Below are 18,037 nucleotides of genomic sequence, written 5' to 3'. Positions count from 1 at the left end.
GTGTCATGGTGTGATTCTTAGATCTCCAGGAAAAGTAAAGAATCCTGCAAATTTACTTTTCTGTTACCCTCTGGTTTATTTTCCCCTTGTAGAGGAGGGTAATGTGGGTGCTCAGAGATGTATCTGCTTATAATGCACTGATCTGGTCTTTGATCATGGGGATTTGGTTTCATGGGATGCATTCTGAGGGTTTTATTTACTGATCCTGTAGAGAAAACCTAATGAAGTGATCTTAGACTACAGTAATTGGGCGGAACGGCAAAATAATGTCATCATTTTTATTTAAATTGAAAAAAAGAAAGAAACAAAGCATAGGTATCTAAACCAACCAGCATTACAAAATCAGAAACCCATGTGGCTGAAATTACTTCTTGAATTGTTTTTAAATAAATAAATGATAGCCAACGAGTGGTAAAAAGTGGGGTCAGGAGAAAGCTGCCTTCTCTTTTATTTCTTCTGTTGGGATACAATCTCTGTACCACACAGATGTCTTCAGAGTTGTTTAATCCTATAGGATGCTTTTATTTTAACTGAAATTATAAATTTCAGCTGGGAGGTAATGAGAGGGCTGCAGCAACTGAGAACATGAAAGTCAAATCTGCATGCCTTGTTTCCAGGCAATAGGCACGAGGACGGGACGCAGAGCGACTCCGAAGACCCCAAGGCGGAGAAGGAGACACCGGCGGGCAGCGAACGTCCGACAGAGCAAACCCGGCTGCAGCGCCAGATGAGGCGGGATCCCCACGAGATGCTGCACAACAAGCAGGCCTTCGTCATCGAGTTCTTCGAGGACACGCCGCGGAAGAAGCGGTCTCAGTCCTTCACGCACAGCGCTCACTCCTCCCAGAGCGACACCGACCCAGGGATGAAGACCAAGGTTGAAAAGCGCAAGAACGCGTTGCCGGCGGAGAAAGTGGGAAATTCAGTGCCGCCATCCCACCTCACAGCCCAGGCGGGAAAACCCAATAGCAACTCCTGTGGGACTCAAAGAACCAGCTCCTTCAAGAGGGAGAAGACTGAGGATCGGATCAACTCTTCGTCATCCTCTGCTTCCAGAGCATCAGCCAAAACTTATGGGAGCGTTGGAAGGAAGTCTAAAATGGCTCAGGATTTCATGGCTGAGTACTTGCGTGAGACTGCTCAATCTGGGAAGCCAAGTGCTGAGAAACCAGCCCCTCTGCCCATGCCAGTGGCTCCACGTGTGGTTGTATCATCGGAACCAGAGTCTGCCTCTGCCCCACCTCTGGAGGTGAAGTCTGCCCAGGGCAGGAGGAATGATGAGGAAGACAGTATAAGCGAAACAGGCACATACACCATTGAGACGGAGTCGCAGGATAAAGAGGTGGAGGAAGCACGGAAAATGATAGATCAGGTAAATGCTGCCTTTTTGTGCTTGACCAGTATGCTGAGGGTTGAAGGCTTGGGCTTCCAGGCCTTGTGCTGGGGACGTAAATTAGCTCTTGCCATGAAGGGATGTAATTGGGTGCAGCAGGTGGTTCTGGTTAGAAATGGGTAGAAAATCATCCTGAGTAACCTGTGTTAAGGATAGGCCCCAACAAACTGTGAGGCTGGTCTTTAAAAAAATCCCATCAAAACAACAGAATTACAGACAAATGAAAAAAATCCATAGAGTAAAAGAAGGCAAGATAAACCCACAGCAAAGAACTGCCTTTGCTTCCAAAATGGGATTTGGATGCAAAAGTGAAAGAGTGGGCTTGCCATCTGTTTAGAGGAAAGGCAACACCTGAATAAAGATCAGGCTGATCCTGCTGACAGCTTTGGCTGGGAGCAGCTCTGCTCTCTAGGACTGCTCCCAAGCCTCTGCCTTGATGTTTCATCACCTCCTGCCCACTGTTAGGAAGATGGGAGCATCCTGTGGTAGGCCAAAGGAAATGCCAAGGGCTGGTACTCTTCCATCCTTCATAAACCTTAGTGATAGGTGTTTCTGTACTTGGCTGTGCCTGGTTAGAAAGGCCATGCTTGCTGGCAGGGCAAGTGGCAGCTAGATGAGATAGAAAAGGGTGTGATCTAGGGCAGAGGCAATCCTAGATGGATCTATACATGTTTGGATTTTTCAGAGTGAGTGATAGCCTAAAAACAAAACCTCAGAGATGAGGGAGAAGCTTAAAAACAACCCACCCAACTAAGCAACCGCAGGGCAAACCAAAGTTTGGCTGATTTTCAGGTTTAACTTTCATCTGCGGTCTATTATGAAAACAAAACTGGCAAGTTGCTATGAAGATTTAGTGAAGTGTAGTCAGGAGAATGGTGAGGTTTAAAGCAAGCCTTAATTGAACCTGGTTTTAGAGCTTTGTATACAGTGTTTTGTGAGCCTGGATCTAGCTTTTGTTTATTCCATTTATTCCTTACATCTTGTTTGAAATGTGATCGGAAGCTCTCAGGGCAGGGTATTTAAAGCCACAGCAAGGTCCTTGTCCTGACATTAGATGACTAATTGTTCTGGTCGAGAAAATGCCACAAAAATACAAATATTTCTGGGGAGTAGTCTTGGCAGCCATGTGACTTGGGCAGGCAAACTGGCCAAATTCTTGTCCTGTGCCACACACTTCTGGTCTGTGCCGCGGACTTGGTGCAGTTGACAGCTGCACGTCAGAGTTTCTGTCAGGAAGATGGAAAGTATGAGTTCTAGACTTGCTTAGGTTCTGAGGTGCTTTTTATCCCCCCACCATTGCCCGCACACTTTTTAACAGAGGGGAGAGTGGAGACCTTTATGGCAGTCTTTGCCCAGCCAAGGCACCTCCATGGTTGTATCTTCCTCTGAACTTCTTGTAGTCAGGGAAAAGAAACAAGCCCTGCTAAGGCATAGGTCTTGTTCACCCCCTTAGGAAGGCCCGCTTATCTCCAAAGGGAATCTATCCAAGTAGCTCAAGCGCTCACTCATCTCAGAGTATTCCCAGGTCCTCATGTGGCAGTGCAAGGCTGCTTTGCTCAGCCCACTCACTGCTACAGTCTATGAAAGACCCTGGGGTTGGAGCTTTCCTATTTTTTTCTTTCTAATTCTCCACAAATGAGCTGGTAAATAGCTTTCCTGACACTTATCCCAAATTTCTCAGGGATGAAAGAGGACTCCTTTTCAGTGAAAGTTGCTACTGTTAAAGGCAACGCACCTAAATACTGAAGGAGAGAGGAAAGGTGGGCGTGAATGGAATTCTGTGAATAAGTATATTTAAAGCTGCTGCTGTGGAGTACGGAAGACAATGATTTACTTAGTTGGTATGGAAGCATTGGCAAGTGTTTTCGGCCCTTTGAGATCATAGTTTGTATATGACTAATGCTTCATGGATTTGGATTTTGGGGCAATATTTTTCTGTTTTCTTGGGTTTAATCTTTCCCATGCAAACACCTTTTCAGGTTTTTGGCGTTCTTGAGTCACCTGAATTTTCCAGAATCTCTTCAGCCTTTAGACCAATAATTAAAGGTGAAAAAGACGACTCCGGTTCTCATCAGCATCTAATCAGTGAAAATGGCACTAGTCAGAAGTCACCCCTGCTCCAGGCATTTTCCTCAAAAGCTGTGAGTGGGTCCCAGGCTGAAGCGCAGGTACGGGCAGTCCAGGTGGATTTGCTGGGATGGTGGAGGTGTAGATGGGTTTTCTGTCTGGATGTAAATGTGACGTGTAGCTTGATTTCCCATTTTGAGCAGACCGACTGATATGTGTATGAGAGGAGAGGTTTTTGTGGCTAGGATTTTGTTTACAAACCCTCTTTCTGACATTGTCTTCCCCACCTTGTTATAGATGTCTGCAGCATCTCAAGGGAGTCAGAAGTGGGTGTCCAGGTGGGCGAGCCTTGCAGACAGTTACTCTGAGCCTGGATCTGTCTCTGGGCAGGGTGATGGAAGTGCAGGTAAGTCTCATTCAGCATTGCTGTTTGAAGGAAGCTGAATCTAGGCCAGGATGATACAAAAAGCAGAAATTAAGGGCTTCTGTGCATCTGGCTGTGACTTATTTTTTATTTTAGGTAGTGCAGTTGGGGATGGGAGGGACAGAGTGAATTGTTCCCAGTGGATTGAAGACAGAAGGAGCCTCTGGTTTGCATTCTGGAGTCATCCAAGAGGTTCTTAAATGTTAGCTTTGACATGACTGAAGGGCACCTGGGAAGGAGAGAGGCTTTGGGTGTTAACTAGCCCCAAGTTGTGATTCTTTAGATTGGCTTATGATCCCAGATGAAAACCCTTTGCAGGTTTCCTTGGAGTTAGTTGCTGGCTTGTGCTTTTTTTTGGTGTGTTTCTCCTGTGTCTGGCTGTGTTGAAAATTTAGGCTGTTCTGGGATTTGCTGTTGAGTGGCAGCTTTGAAGCATGGAGATCAGCACAGAAAAGTATGTATGAAGGGGAGAAGGGGAGTGGGAGGAGATCAGACTTCCATCATAACTGGGAAGACAGCTGACAGACCCTGTTGGTCTTCTTGGTGTGTGAGGAAAGGAGAAAAACACTTTGTTGGGTTTTGTAAATGTTTTCAACTTTTTTTGTTTAGAAGTACTGTCATTAACCTTCTTGACATCAACACCTATAGATAGATCCAATAAAGATTAGAAGAAACTGTTGTTTCAGGGGTCATTGCTACTGTTTTCACACCGTGTGAGAACCTGACTCCTGGAGTCCTTGAAATATTACCATAGCCAAATAACCAGTTATCCTGGTATTTAAAGGTGGTGTCAGATATGGAGTCCTGGCCAGCGGCATGAGAGAAATAGGAGTGCTCTTTCTATGAAGTGTGTCCTTGCAGATAAACCCACCCACACTGGGGCAGTGAGCTCTAATTCAGAGCCTCTTAAATGTTACAGGGTCTTTCTCCTGGGAATTTGCTGTGGGGTATGATTGTAGGAGAACTCGTAGTGTGAAAAAACACCACCTATTTAGTCAAATGGGCGATATTGTCTAGAATGGTGCTTAAAACACTGGATCACTGATGTCTGATGGCTTTTCAACTCGTTCCCGTGGCCTGATTGATGGCAGATAGGTGCCAGCTATGCAGTTAGCCTCTAAAGTATGTGCTTGTACTGAGAGGTATATTATGGGAGAATGAATCTGAAATCCAACCTTGAGAGAGGAGTAGTATTGAGCAGTGTGATTCAGCAAAGGAATTAGATATATTGTCTGTATTGATAGGCCTGAGGGAGCAAGGAGCAACCAGACCCTGTTGATGTTCATACTACATAAAAGCTTAGTTCTAAGTGCATCTTGGGACTGCTTTTGTGGACTAAATAAGTAAGTAAATAAGTGGCATAGTTGTACAATAGTTGATTGTTGTCCACTTAATCCTCTTCAGAAAGCGGTGTAGCCCCAAAACCCGGGGAACCAGAAAACTCTGTGCCCTCGAGAACAAGGCGCCTTCTTCCCCAACTCCCACCCAGCGATAAATCAGACAGCCCCACACCCACGGTCTTGGTTTGTCAGGATTCCTATTCTGAGGTTACCAAGAGAACCATCGTGAAGGACCACTGCACGGAAGCCTATGGAGATCCCAGCAGTCGCCTCTTCATCCAAGAAGACTTGGATCCGGATAGCCTCAGTGATGCCAGCAGATCTGACGATGGCTTCAGCATGGAAAAAGGCAAGAAATATAAAGAGAACAATAAAATGCCAGAGCAGATGGGGGAAGACAATAGATCAGAGAGCCGGCAGCCAGGAGCCTCACGGATCTCACATGTGAGAGCTGTGAGTGAGCCAGTTTCTACTTCATTCTACATTGGCGATGACAGCAATGATGTGGGAGTTCCCTCCAAGCTCTCTCTGAGCATGTCCCATGCTCAAGCAGACAAAGATGTTAAGGATCAGGAGTTTTCCTTCAAGTGTGCTGGCACACCAGTTGGTGGAAAGCCACCGGTCAAAGATGTTAGCGCTTATATAAATGCGGCTGGAAAAGTTGTTATTTCCCTTCATCAGAGTCTTCCTCAAGATCAAGAAAACGCGTCAGGAAAGGAAACAGCATCTTTTGTTAGACAGGAAAGTTTTACCAAAGATAAATCAAGCAGTGGTGTTCCTCAAAATAAACTCCCACATATTTCAAGTCACCCTCTGCTTAAAGATTTAGAGGCTGTTCGGTCAAGTCGTATGGACTTTAGTCATGAGACTCATCTTCTTCTTAAGGACACTGAAACTGCCTTGGCAGCATTGGAAGCCAAATTGCTTAGTCAAAGCCAACAGCTGGAGCCCTCAGAAACTGCTGGTCAGCTGGAGGACTCCCTGTCAGGGGACTCAGATGTAGACACTGCCAGCACAGTCAGCTTGGTGAGCGGCAAGAATGTCCCGACGAGTGCCCCAAAACGCAAAGCGGTTGCAAGCTTGCAAAAGGAGAAATCTTCCTCCACACCTTCCATCCAGGACCAGAGTGGGCAGCCCAGCGCTCGGGACAGGCTGACGGAGAAGCGGAAAACGCAAGCACCAGAGGCATCAAACCGTGCAGAGGCTGCCAAACGCTTCCAGATGAAGCGGAGCGCTGGGACTCGAGGGTCTCTTGACTTCACGGATGATGAGCGAGGTTCGAGCTCACCCTACTTGTCAGTCCCTGACGCGGTCGTGTCTGACCAAGAGCACTCAGTAACCCGGCCGGTTCCCAGAAGGAAACCTTACACTCAGGCCACCAAGGAGGACCAGAGCAAAACGACCTCCAATGTGCAGAAAATCCAGCAGGTTCTCACCCGCTCCAACAGTTTATCCACCCCACGGCCCACACGGGCCTCCAAGCTACGCCGTGCGCGGCTGGGAGATGCTTCGGACAACGAATGTGTCGATGCTGAGAAAACGGCCTCCAACCCTGACGCCGCTGCTCAGGGCCCCAAGCAGCCCACGGAGACAAAGAAGCTCTCCCGGCTGGACATCCTCGCCATGCCAAGGAAACGGGCAGGTTCATTTACAGTGCCCAGTGACTCCGAGACAGCACAGTCGAGGCCGGGGTTTTCAGGCCGCAGTGCGGATTCCTATCGGAAGACGGGCGTTTCGGAGGTCAGAGCTGCTGCGAGGAAAACAGCAGCTGCTGCCTCTGCCAAGCAGCCTTTCAGCAGGACCCGTTCAAGCAGTGTCAAGTATTCCTCCTCATCCAGTAAGTGCTCTTGCTTTACGTTTCTCCCGTATTCCCCTCTTTCTGACTTACAGGCTGCACATGGTTGCCAAGGATTGGTATCTCAGTAGTACAGGAGCTGCATTGGTGAGTACAAAAGTCTCAACATCCATGCTGCTCATTAATGCAGATTTCCTGTGGGTTTGGAGACAGCAGAGCATCTCTCATACCCAGTGAGATGATACTGTGGTGGTGTCTGTGAGAATATTGCAAACAGCTACTTTTTTTTCCTGACTTTGTTTCTTGAACAACCAGTTGCCATTTGACCGTGGCATGTTGGCCATTTTTCTATTAAACAAATAGAATTTAATGCCCTTCCAGAGCTACAGCTGGAAATTCTGCAAGGAATTCTGTTCTGTTCCTGTTTAACTTCTAAGATTGAAAGTTTGCTTCCAGAGAGCTTATAATGGTGTTGATGACAGATGATGTCCAAGGTGGCAGGTTTGAAGGCATCTGAAACAGGAGAACAAGAAATAAACATCCCTGTGTTGTGAAAGCTGTTCCCTTGTTCTTCCTGTAAATGTGAATATGGGGCTGGACACTGCATGTTGATTGCCCCAAGAAATTCTCACTTTGTGTATTTTCACTCACTTCTGCCATAGGTAAGGCAGGTGTGCAGTCCTGTTTTCCGTGAGGCAGAGGTTTGGGATCTATCTTGCCCTGTAGCTGAGCACTCAACAAACCCTTGCGATATCGACATTTGTCGTACTGAAATCAGCCTTTAATTAAGATATGGGCCCAATTCAGATGACAACTCCGAAATGGTAATTGTTATTGGGAGATTTGTCTCCGACAACTTTGGTCTAAGTTCCAGGTCTGTGCCTGTAGTCTTTGACCTGCCATGGATGTGGCAAAGCAGATCTCTTTGCTTAGGTTTTTAGGAATCTGTTTGCTTAGGTTTTTGGCTTAGGTAGCCAAAGGGACAAGAAGAACCCCTTCGTCTGGATTTCTGAGTCCTGTTGAGAGGGATGCTATTTTCAGCAGTTCTGTGATTTTGTAGGGGGTCTTGGAGTTCTTGATGTGTCCTTTAATATATTTTCATACAGCTGAAGTAATTATCCTTCTTGCATTATTCATTTTTATTGCATGCTAAAAATGTTATTTGCTGCTTGTTTTGATTGGGATTGTTTTAGTGCATCCAGCTTCCCCTTTAATTGTAATGATTTTTTTCTTACACATTTGTATATGCATGTAAATCAGAATGTGATTAAGCTAAAAGAGTATGTGCAGTCTCTTCTCTTGCCTTTTTTGAGATGATGCTATTATTAACTTCTTGTTAAACAGTAACAAATTTAAAGCAAAAATAATGTGGTCAGAGTTTTCCGAACAGGAGGCGGTCTTTGCACTCCCTCTGCCTTTGGACCACAGACTTCAAATCATTCGGAGAAAAATGATAAGTGTTGGCCAGTTCTTTATTCAAATGAATTGGTTTTTGATTTCCAGAGCTCCGTAGCAGCATGCTAACACCTCTCCTTGCCTGTAGTTGTAGCAGATGATGCTAATCCTTCCACTGAATTAGTTACTCTTAAAATACTAACCTCCTAATTCCTTGATAGGATTGTGGACCTTGTGCAAGCTCTAAATACACACTGGTGTGTTTCATGCTTCATTGTGCTTACTGTCCTGTGATGCATGTTCCTGTACTAACGCTGTTGTAGATACAGTAAATGAACACCTAGAACTCCCCTCCTGGAACAAAAGTGAAATGTTGATAAACTGGACTACTCACTGTGCCATCTAGATGGTTTTTAGCATGGTACAACAACCCTTGAGAGCACTGAGTGTCAAGCCTTGGGAGTAAGGAGGCAGACGTGGCTGATTTATTCCAGGAGTTCTTTAAGTGTTTAGCTAACCACAGTAGTTCCCAACTCTCCCAGTGGGGGAGAGTTAGTCATACTAGTGGAGAAACAGCATGAACTATCTGGCCATGAGACAAGAAATGCCAGTATATTGTTGGGCCACCTGAAATAACTTTCTGTGAAATGCACAGATAACATCAGAGTAACCCAAGTTACCAATTCTGAAAGCTAAGGGCCTGTCTCCCCTGCTCCTCTGTATACATGATTTGTTTACTCAGTGTAATTTAAATGATACTGAGGGTGCTGATTCTGATTTCTCTTGGCATACAGGGTTGGAAAATCAGTCTCCTCATTTTAAAATTGCTGTTCAGTGACAGGGTGACTTCTTGATTCTAAAACTGTGTTTTAAAAAAAAAAAAAAAGATACAACTCTACTAAATTTACTTTTTCTGTATATATGTATATTAATTCTAAGCCAAGGCATTTTTATAGCTTTAGATGAGATAGCCAGTGTCTAGGAATACTTCTTTCACTATACAGCAGTTATCTGTAGTTTCTACCTGCATCTTATATGCCAAATTTGTTGGGTTTGCTTGTATGACCTATGATGCTGGCTTAATTCACTTGCACTTTTTCAGTGTTACGATAGTCTTGGTAACACAGTGAAGCTTTTAGCTGTTGTAATTTTAAATAAGTCTGCTGGTTCTTTATTTGGTGGGTCTTCATGCTCCAGGGAAAGACAGCAGGGAATGAAACGGTATCTGTAGAGAGTGTAGCAAGGCAGCAAACACTGGGAGCCCAGTTTTCAAATAAGGACACCTTGATACTTCCCATGCAAGGAGGGCCTTGGGTGTCTACAGATCTGCAGAACTGGTTGGGATAAGTGGGCAGCTTCCACTTGGCTCCGGGGGGTTGGAGCCAGTCCTGACTGTGTGAACACTCTTGTAGAGTGTCATTAATGGGGAATTGCGAGGCAGGAGGTGAACACGGGGGTGTGGACTCTTGCAAATAACACCAAGCACCATAGTCTACTCTTCACTCAAAAACCCCTCCTTCTGCTTGTACTTGCAGCTAATTGGAAAGGTGTCTTCAGGCTTGAAAATTGGGCTTTCTTTAGACAGGGACTTCTGTGGGACTATGAGGAGTCTGAAATGTGTGCTACTTATACACAGAGCTTCTGTGCATGGAAAGCCAAGTCTGTGGTAATAATTTACTACATTGGAGTCGTTAACACAGTCATTTTGATTTTCCATTGGCATTTCCCCCTCCAAATTTTTATAGTGAATGGGAGCCGTACAGGGGCTCAACTCGGAAATAAGCTCTGAGAATGTGCTGTTTAAACTTAAAATCTGCACAGAAACTCTCCTTTCCTTGTGCTCTTGGGCTAGTTTTGTGTTACCTTTTTGCCCTTTTGTAGTTACTCTTTACTACTGTCCTTGGTCTGAAACCAATTCATTTTTTATAAGCATCAAGGCGGAGACCACAGGGTTCAGATTACACTTCTACTTCGGAGGAGGAATATGGCTCAAATCACAGCTCCCCTAAACACAAACGCTCCCATACTTCAACAGCCACACAAACACCAAGGATATGTGGCTCTGGGCTGGGCAAGCAGAAGCACAACAGCAGAGAAACAGATGATGATGAAGATTTTGATGACCACCCTGACCCCTACAACTTCATGGCACAAACAGCAGAGATAGCTGAAATAGCCAGGTGAGGTGGGGCTTTATGTGTTGACTCATGTGTTGAAAATGGGTTGAGTTTTCTTTGGTGTTCAAAACAAACCCAGGTGTAGAGGTAGAAGGAGAGGCTCTCTCCTGTTTTTGTGCCCCCCCTATCTCCTTTACATCTGAACATCAATTTGTTCAGACTCAGAAGGTTTCAATAAACCTTTGCAACCTGGGCTAGGATGTGCTGGTTGTACCTTCTCTCTAGTTAATGCCAAGGTGCAGGGCATTGTATCTTGGTTTGTTTCTTGACCAAGCTGTGGGAAGTCTGTCAGAAGATCTAACTGTTTTATACCTGCTTATCTCTGCTTTCTGCTGGAAGTCACAGTGTGGTTGGTGTGAACTGTCCTAATTCTCTGCAGAGGAAGTCAAATGGGTTGGCAAAGACTGAACATGTAAACTGTTGTAGCTGCTTTGCCTGAAGCTGGTGAGGGAGCAGTAAGTAATCGCTGCAGGGCAGAAACCTCTTTGCTTAGCACAACTGAATCCAAATCTGTCTAGACCTTGTATATAAATGAGTTGTTGCTTAGCTTGATGTCCCTGGATACGGGACTTACTGTGTACTGGTGGTCCGACGGTTGCCTGGAGGACCTCAGCAGTAAAGCAAATAGATTCCTTTTTTTAAACAGTGGCATTTGAGGTTTGACATCCCTAATATGCAACTGTGTTATGCCAGCTTTCCAGAAATACTGGTCTTCCATTGTACTGGCCATACTTGAAATACTTTTGACTGAGGAAGCTGTCTTCTGTCTGCTCTTGGCCAGCATCTCCACATCACCCTCAGCGCTGCCGCGCTGACCTCAAAAGGGCTTTTCTTGCCTGAAAATTTCTGTCAAGCTGCTAGAAAGTGTGTCAGCCTTCAAACCAGGCTGCATTACCTGTGCTGCATGAAGTGTGGGTGTGGGAGATGCTGGCTTCCCTCCCACCAGCGTTCCCAGTGCCGGAGAGCTCCGGCTCGCAGCAGCTATAAATAAATGGTTGCGTCACACTTGTCTGGCGCTGCACATTGCAGGGCTCGGTCACAGAGTCTGCTTGGTAATTGCAGTTCTGATTTCCCTTGCTGCTCCCGAATTAACTGGGAGGGGTTTGCAGGAGTCAGAGAGAGTTAAAAGGGAAAATGCCACTTGTTTACAGTAAGTGAATCACATAATGGAAGTGTTCCGTGACAGGTCTATCCCCACCAGCACAGAGAGGGGGGTACCTTAGGCAGGAAGCTCAAACTGGTTTTTATTAGTTCAATTATGCGTTTTCTTTCCAAGGAAATGTTTTGATTAACTGACAGTTTTATCACATTGCTTGTTTTCCTTGTGGGCCCCTTCCAACTCGGAATATTCTATGATTCTGTGATAAGGGTGTTTTTTTTTAATTTAAAGAAGAAAGTGTCTTTCAGATGAAGCTGACTAGCTGCAAGATTATTTTTTCTCTTGAAAGTTTTCATTTAAAATTACCACAACAGCTGCTTCTGGTCTCAAGGGTTTTTTTAAAGCTCTGCTATCAACAATCCAGAGACTTAGAAACTATTTTTAAGATCTAGAGCAGGTAGAGCAAGGTGCTACCATTACTGAGTGTTAATTGGACACCTGTCAAAGGGCTTGAAGTTCCAAGACTTGGTTTCTGAAAACCAGATCCCTCTAAGTTATGCTGTGCTTACCCTGGTAATCCCTCAGCTCTTCTGGAGAATGTGGAGGCATATTGTGATTTACAGTCTATAAACCACAAGGAAGAAGGAAAGCAAATTTGAGCTTTTATTCTTTAAGTAAAAAAAAAAAAGTTTTTTTCCACTGTATGGACTTTTTAATGAAAAAAAAAAAAGGAACTCCCAAGAAGAAAAATTAACTGTATTGTATTTTAAAAAAAAATTAAAAGGAAGAAAAAAGAAGGCAGTGAGTGGATGGGTGAGGGAGAACAATAACATAAAACTTCTTCATGGATTGTCTCCAATACTTTCTGGTAGGGTATAGTCACTAGAATTTGCTTTGTATCAGATCTCTGCTTTGAAGCTAGGTTCAGGAGAGGAGCAGATTTATTTTATATACAGACACAGTGTTTCTCAGCACCCTGCCAAGGCATCCCAAAACCCTTTGCTTTCCCTAGCCTCTGCAGAGGTCATCGTTCCCACAAACCTTTTGTGGCTCCTCTTTTTATATTTTACGAATATGTCGTGTTGCATCACATGTCCTAATGGTTCTGCTTCACTGCCTGTGCTTTAGGCTCAGCCAGACCTTGGTGAAGGATGTGGCCATCCTGGCTCGAGAGATTCACGATGTTGCTGGAGATGGGGACTCACAGAGCTCATCGGGGACGGGACCAAGCACCTCCCTCAGCTCTGTGCCCAACACTCCTGCTTCCACCATATCAGCAAGAGAAGAGGTAAGATCCCAAATGACAGAAATCTCTGCCTCTGAATTCTAGTAAGTAAGTACGTGGAGCATGGTAATGGTGGGAGACCAGGGCACCATCCCCATTTGCTGCAATATGGAAAAACCCTCATCACCCATCCCCCTGAAAAACACCAGGTGCTCTTTATTTTGCCCTCTGTGCCACAGCCAACCTTGCAAGGGGTGGGAATCATATTGTTTTCTAAGGCTCTCAAGGCTTCTAGTCAGACTTTGGTCCCTGAAATTTGAGGAACAGGATGGAGGGCACGTGTTGTGCTGCTGTGCAGGGAGCCAGAGCTTTCCTCTTTGTTTCAGACAAGGCACTGATCACGTGCTCTGGATGCACGCTCTGTGTCAGCTGTGTGTTTTGTACCTCTGCTGTATCCTCCCTGCCAGAACTGTTGAAATGCTGTGCAGGTGTTGTTCGGATCCCTTCCCTCCATCTGTGTATTGGTGGGTGAGGGCAGGGACTCCGCTCTCCAGCCAGGGAGTTGGGCAGGAAGGCAGGCAGGTAGCTTGGGAAGTGCTGTCCACCAGCTCTTCAGTGAAGCTGTGGCTTCCTCCCAAACTGTGTAGCACAGTTTGTCTGCACTGGGCTGGGGAGGAGAGAGGCAATTTCTTCATTTGGTTCACTGGCGCCACAGCGTAGGGACCGGCTCAGCTCAGATTTGGCTGCAAGGTCACCAGGAGTCCAGCTGCTAAAGCAAAATTGCCTTTGCTAGTGTTTAAATCCACATTCCCTCTTGTCTACCAACAGTGTGGGCTGAAAAAAATACACAGCTCTCTGTTGTTCAGATGGCCCTCTATTGTGAGGTCTGCAGACCCCCATCCTAAGCAGGGTTCAAAGCTCAAGAACAAACCTGTTACTCTGCCAAGAGAGTCCTTGGCGGCCCTGTGACCGTGCTGTGATCATCACTGAAGGTGCAAAGCAGATGTTTAAGGAGGTACCCAGATCAGGCGAGTGTGGCTGTGGTTGTGCTAAACTGAGGTCAGCCTGCAGCCTGCTCAGGGAGGGGTTTTTCCTGGGGCCTTCTGGAGCCGCAGTGCACAAATGTTTTGCAATAACTTCGGGCTCTGAGATAAAAGTGTTATATTGCTTTGTTTCCTTGCAAGTGCCACGCCTGCAAAACTGCCTTTTGTATTATTCTTTTCGAGCAGTAAAGGTGACAAATCTACTGTACTCCTGACTTGCAAATGAAACGTTTTACTCAGCACCCGCTTGCTTCCAGAAAAGCAGGGAAGGAAAAGTAGTGTACCTACTTTTTTTGTCGAGTGCCACTGAAGGGTACCACCATAAGTCAGCTCAGGCACAGGGATATGTCCTCAGCTGCTAGAGGAAGACACCTGCAAAACACAGTGTTTCTGCTTTGTGCAAAATGATGGGCTACAAAGTGTATGGTTGTGATGCTGAATGGCAGAATCACAAATCCAGGATTGCTTGGATCTGGGAGAATTGAGGGTTCTTCTGTGGCTTTGCAGCGCTGCCGTGTGGGACATGCCAGTCAGTCCCTCACAATAGTGAGGAGAGCAGATGTAGGGCTGTGTTGTGCTGCAGGGAATGCTCTGAGCTGAACCCACTGCTAGAGCAGTTTTTGAGGTCTTACAGCGATGTAAAGGACAAAGAAGCACTGGTGTGAGCCTTTGAAACCAGATCAGGAGCCACAACCTTTGGTATGTTCAGGCAGCAGTGGCTAAAAACACTTTAAGGGCTTCTAATGAGACTCACTCCAAATAGGATTGGATTGCACCGTGATTTCAGCAGGACCAGCAGCTGGGAGGCCATTTGAGTTACACCCAAAATGCCCCAGGAAGTTTTGCTGCCTTATGTTAGTGATAGCCAGTAACAGGTTAAATCAGTAGGACTTTGTGCTGGCAATGCTGAGATTTGGAGCTGGATTCCTGAATAGCTTGGGATCCTGAGTATTGCAGCTTGGGGGTCATGTTATGAATGGGAGCAGTATAAACTGAGGTAGGTTTAATAAACAGACTTCTCATCTTTGGAACTAGACCAAAATCAGCAGACCTGCTTCCCACAGTCTAAGTGCTGCTGAATCTGTGCTAAAATGATTATTTTGGCTTAATGCAGGGAAGTTGTTAGGAAATATCTGAGAATCAGTGTGTGCGATAGGAAGCACTGTGAATTTTGTGAGTTTTTATTAAATAGCTTTACATTAAATATTCTAGGAAAACATGTAGTGATGAGAAATAGCTACTGTGGTTATAATAGTAATGTATTGAAACATCTGATAAAAGGAAGGATATGAATAAGAAAAGTTTACTGTGTATGACTGTCTCTTATCCTGCTCTGGCTCATGCAGTGTTGTATGCCATTCTGCTAGCTCTTGATTTTCTACTACTAAATATTTATACCTATTCCAATAAAGAGGGGGAAAGTGCAGGAAAAATAAGCACTGATACTGGAATCACTTTTGAGTGTTTAATGCTGTATCAGAAGCTTCACTTCAGACCAGTGTGTGGCACAGCATTTCTCAGCCTCAAATGACCTGCTTTTTAAATTGCTTTTATTAAGAAGCTTGGTTAAAGATTAAAATCACGAGTGTCCTCTTAAAAATTAAGGTGGAGCCTTAGATTTAAACTTTATTCTTCATGTTCTGTCTTTTCAGGTCCAGTGTTGGCTTGGATGTTTGCCAGGGAGGTTGTCGGTTTCCCCAGTGCATGTTTGGGGTGTTCTTGTTTGTTTTTGTAGTCAGCTGTATAGTTTATAACAACCTAGATTCTTGGCATACAGAGCTGAATACTACTACAAATTAATCAAAAAAACCAAACAACCCCAAGCAGAACAACAACAAAAAAAAAGAGTTCAACAAGGGTGAAACCTTCATGATTCCTGTTTACCAAAGCTATGGGTTGTTTGTGAAGCCTTGGCTTGTGGGTGTGTAGGTTTTACAGGACCCAGCTTTCTGCAGAGCTGAGCCATCAAACTGAAAGCTCAGCTGCTGGAAACGTAGTCAAGTCGGGTCATCCCAAATCACCCACCAATTCTGCATATTTTAGCCCTTTAGTAAAATTCTTTTTGTTGTTTTTCTTTAGAGTTGATAACGATGTAGGAAAAACTAAAGAGCCCAATTATCTTCGTTAAGTTGTTGTTTAACATACTCGGTGTGAGTGTTGGTATGACAAGAGGAAGTGCTTACAGGTGTGACAGAACAGAAAGCATGAGAAGAGACCAGGTCATGCACAAAAATCTCCTGGTGATGGTGAAGCAGGTGCTGTCCTTACCATGTTTTCAGCTGGTTGTGCTGAGAACCGTTCCTGTAGAAACCTCATTCCCTTCTGACACTGTTTTCACTGCTGCAAGCAGCCTAACTTCTTGTTTCTGCTTAGAGAAGATAAGCTTATTAGCTAAACATTTTGGCTGCTGTGCCCCTGCACGATAATATCTCATACTTTCTGCCCGTGTATAACCCGAGTGCTACCGCATACAGTGTGGGGAGCCTGGACCTTGGATGGCACATGGTTTCCTCACAAGAGCCGTGCACTCTGCCAACCAAAGAGCCTCCTGGGCTGTAAGTTTGGCCCTTTCTCTGTCCTCGGAGGGCTCTGGATTGCACTCAGCACAGTCCATTTTGAAGTAATTGGGGAGCTGCCCAAGCCCACCTCTGCAGAACTGGTTGGTGACCAGGACCTCCTTGGGCTTCCGTGCATGATGGGGGTGGGCACCGAGTGCTGGCCCTCAGGAATGCGCTTTTGGGAATGTCAACCCAAAATAACCCCAAACCACGTGTTCTCTTTGATACTTGCTGTCACAGTCATTCACTAGCATTGACCTCTTTGTTTCTGTTTTAACACAGATTGCTCGTAGATCTTTTCGGCTGGCATATCCATCTCAGGTGCACTTTCCATCCCATTATTTTTGTACCTCTGTCTTGTTGTCACTGTTATTTTCTTCCCCTTGTTTTAGAGTTTTTGTCAGTAAACCAAACTGGAGTAGCTGTCTTGTCTTTTCTGTTCTTCCTGTTAATTATGTGCATTATAAGTGGTTTTGTATTGCTTTTTCATCTCTTTCATGTGTTACTAAATGGTTTCTGATTAATTTTAGTGTGTCTTTAATGTTGCATTGAGATATTAAAACACAAGATATGGGGAAACAGGGCCTTTTTGAATATTAGCTAAATTCAAAAAAGATAAAGATGTACTTTTCAAATATATGCTCAAGACTCAAAATTATAAAGCAGAATAGCCCTGCAGAGTTTTGTGGTATGACTGCAGTGGGTAGATACTTGCAGGATTGGGGTCTAGTAATTTGCTTACGAGCCCATACCTGTCTGAACAAGACCTAAATGACTCAGTGTTCCTCTCGGGCTTGCCTGAAAAATCTGCAATACCTGCAGTGAGCGCCTGTGAGCCTCCTTTCCCTACTAATATTTAATGACTCGTTACTCATTATTTCCAAGTTGGTGCAGCACATTCCAGAAGCAAGTCTGAACTACCAGAAAGTGCCTCCGGGATCAGTGGAACTGAAGGATTTTGACCAAAATATGAACGATAATAGAGAAGAGGATCCCTCGAGAAAAACAAGGACAAGAAACCGTGAGGAGGCAGGCCACCTTTTTCTTTACTTTCTATATGACATTGCTTTAAGCTGCAGTATGTATACTTGTTCTTTCTGCCAAAGGAGGCTACTCAAAACAAACCCCCTCACTGCTCAAGAGCCCTGACTTGTGGATATAGAAACAATGTTTTAAAAAAATAAAAAAAAAAGAGGAACAGAATCACCCCTCTTGCCAATACTTCCAGTAAGTTTCCTCTCTTGTGTAAAACACCACTAAAACCTGAGGCTTGGTCACTTGTTTGGGAGGAGGCATTCAGTGTCAGAGCCTGCTTAGGCTATTTGACTGCTATTTTAAAGAAAAAACACAAACATCTCAACTTTGAAATCTGCAGCACTGATAGTTTAGTGGTACCTTACTGTTCTGCAACTGGCATCCTGGTTAGAGCTGCCCATGGAGCAGCAGTAGCAGAATCTGGACTTTAGGAGGGGTTTCTGCAGCTGGGCTAGAGTGCTGTGGCACAGCTGCTAAGCCACTTGT

At 45.0% G+C, this 18,037-nt stretch overlaps 1 protein-coding gene across 5 annotated transcripts in view; it reads left to right on the top strand.

Annotated features, from left to right (window-relative positions):
• Positions 1-18,037, top strand: part of CEP170B (centrosomal protein 170B) — a 58,588-nt gene that overhangs the window by 32,909 nt on the left and 7,642 nt on the right. For 2 of the 5 annotated variants that reach the window (XM_017807590.1, XM_017807588.1), the window contains 8 exons: positions 618-1,372; positions 3,373-3,561; positions 3,758-3,866; positions 5,289-7,061; positions 10,345-10,594; positions 12,819-12,978; positions 16,799-16,837; positions 17,402-17,545. In XM_017807590.1, coding sequence (XP_017663079.1) covers positions 618-1,372; positions 3,373-3,561; positions 3,758-3,866; positions 5,289-7,061; positions 10,345-10,594; positions 12,819-12,978; positions 16,799-16,837; positions 17,402-17,545 — 3,419 coding nt within the window. The remainder of the gene's footprint in view (positions 1-617; positions 1,373-3,372; positions 3,562-3,757; positions 3,867-5,288; positions 7,062-10,344; positions 10,595-12,818; positions 12,979-16,798; positions 16,838-17,401; positions 17,546-18,037) is intronic. The other 3 variants (XM_017807592.1, XM_017807589.1, XM_017807591.1) reach the window with 2 other exon arrangements.

The sequence above is a fragment of the Lepidothrix coronata genome, unplaced genomic scaffold (genome assembly GCF_001604755.1).
Source record: "Lepidothrix coronata isolate B3197 unplaced genomic scaffold, Lepidothrix_coronata-1.0 Scaffold19, whole genome shotgun sequence".
Classification (NCBI taxonomy): Eukaryota; Metazoa; Chordata; class Aves; order Passeriformes; family Pipridae; genus Lepidothrix; species Lepidothrix coronata.
The sequence above is the reverse complement of the archived record's forward strand: the minus strand, read 5'-3'. Positions and strand labels throughout refer to the sequence as shown.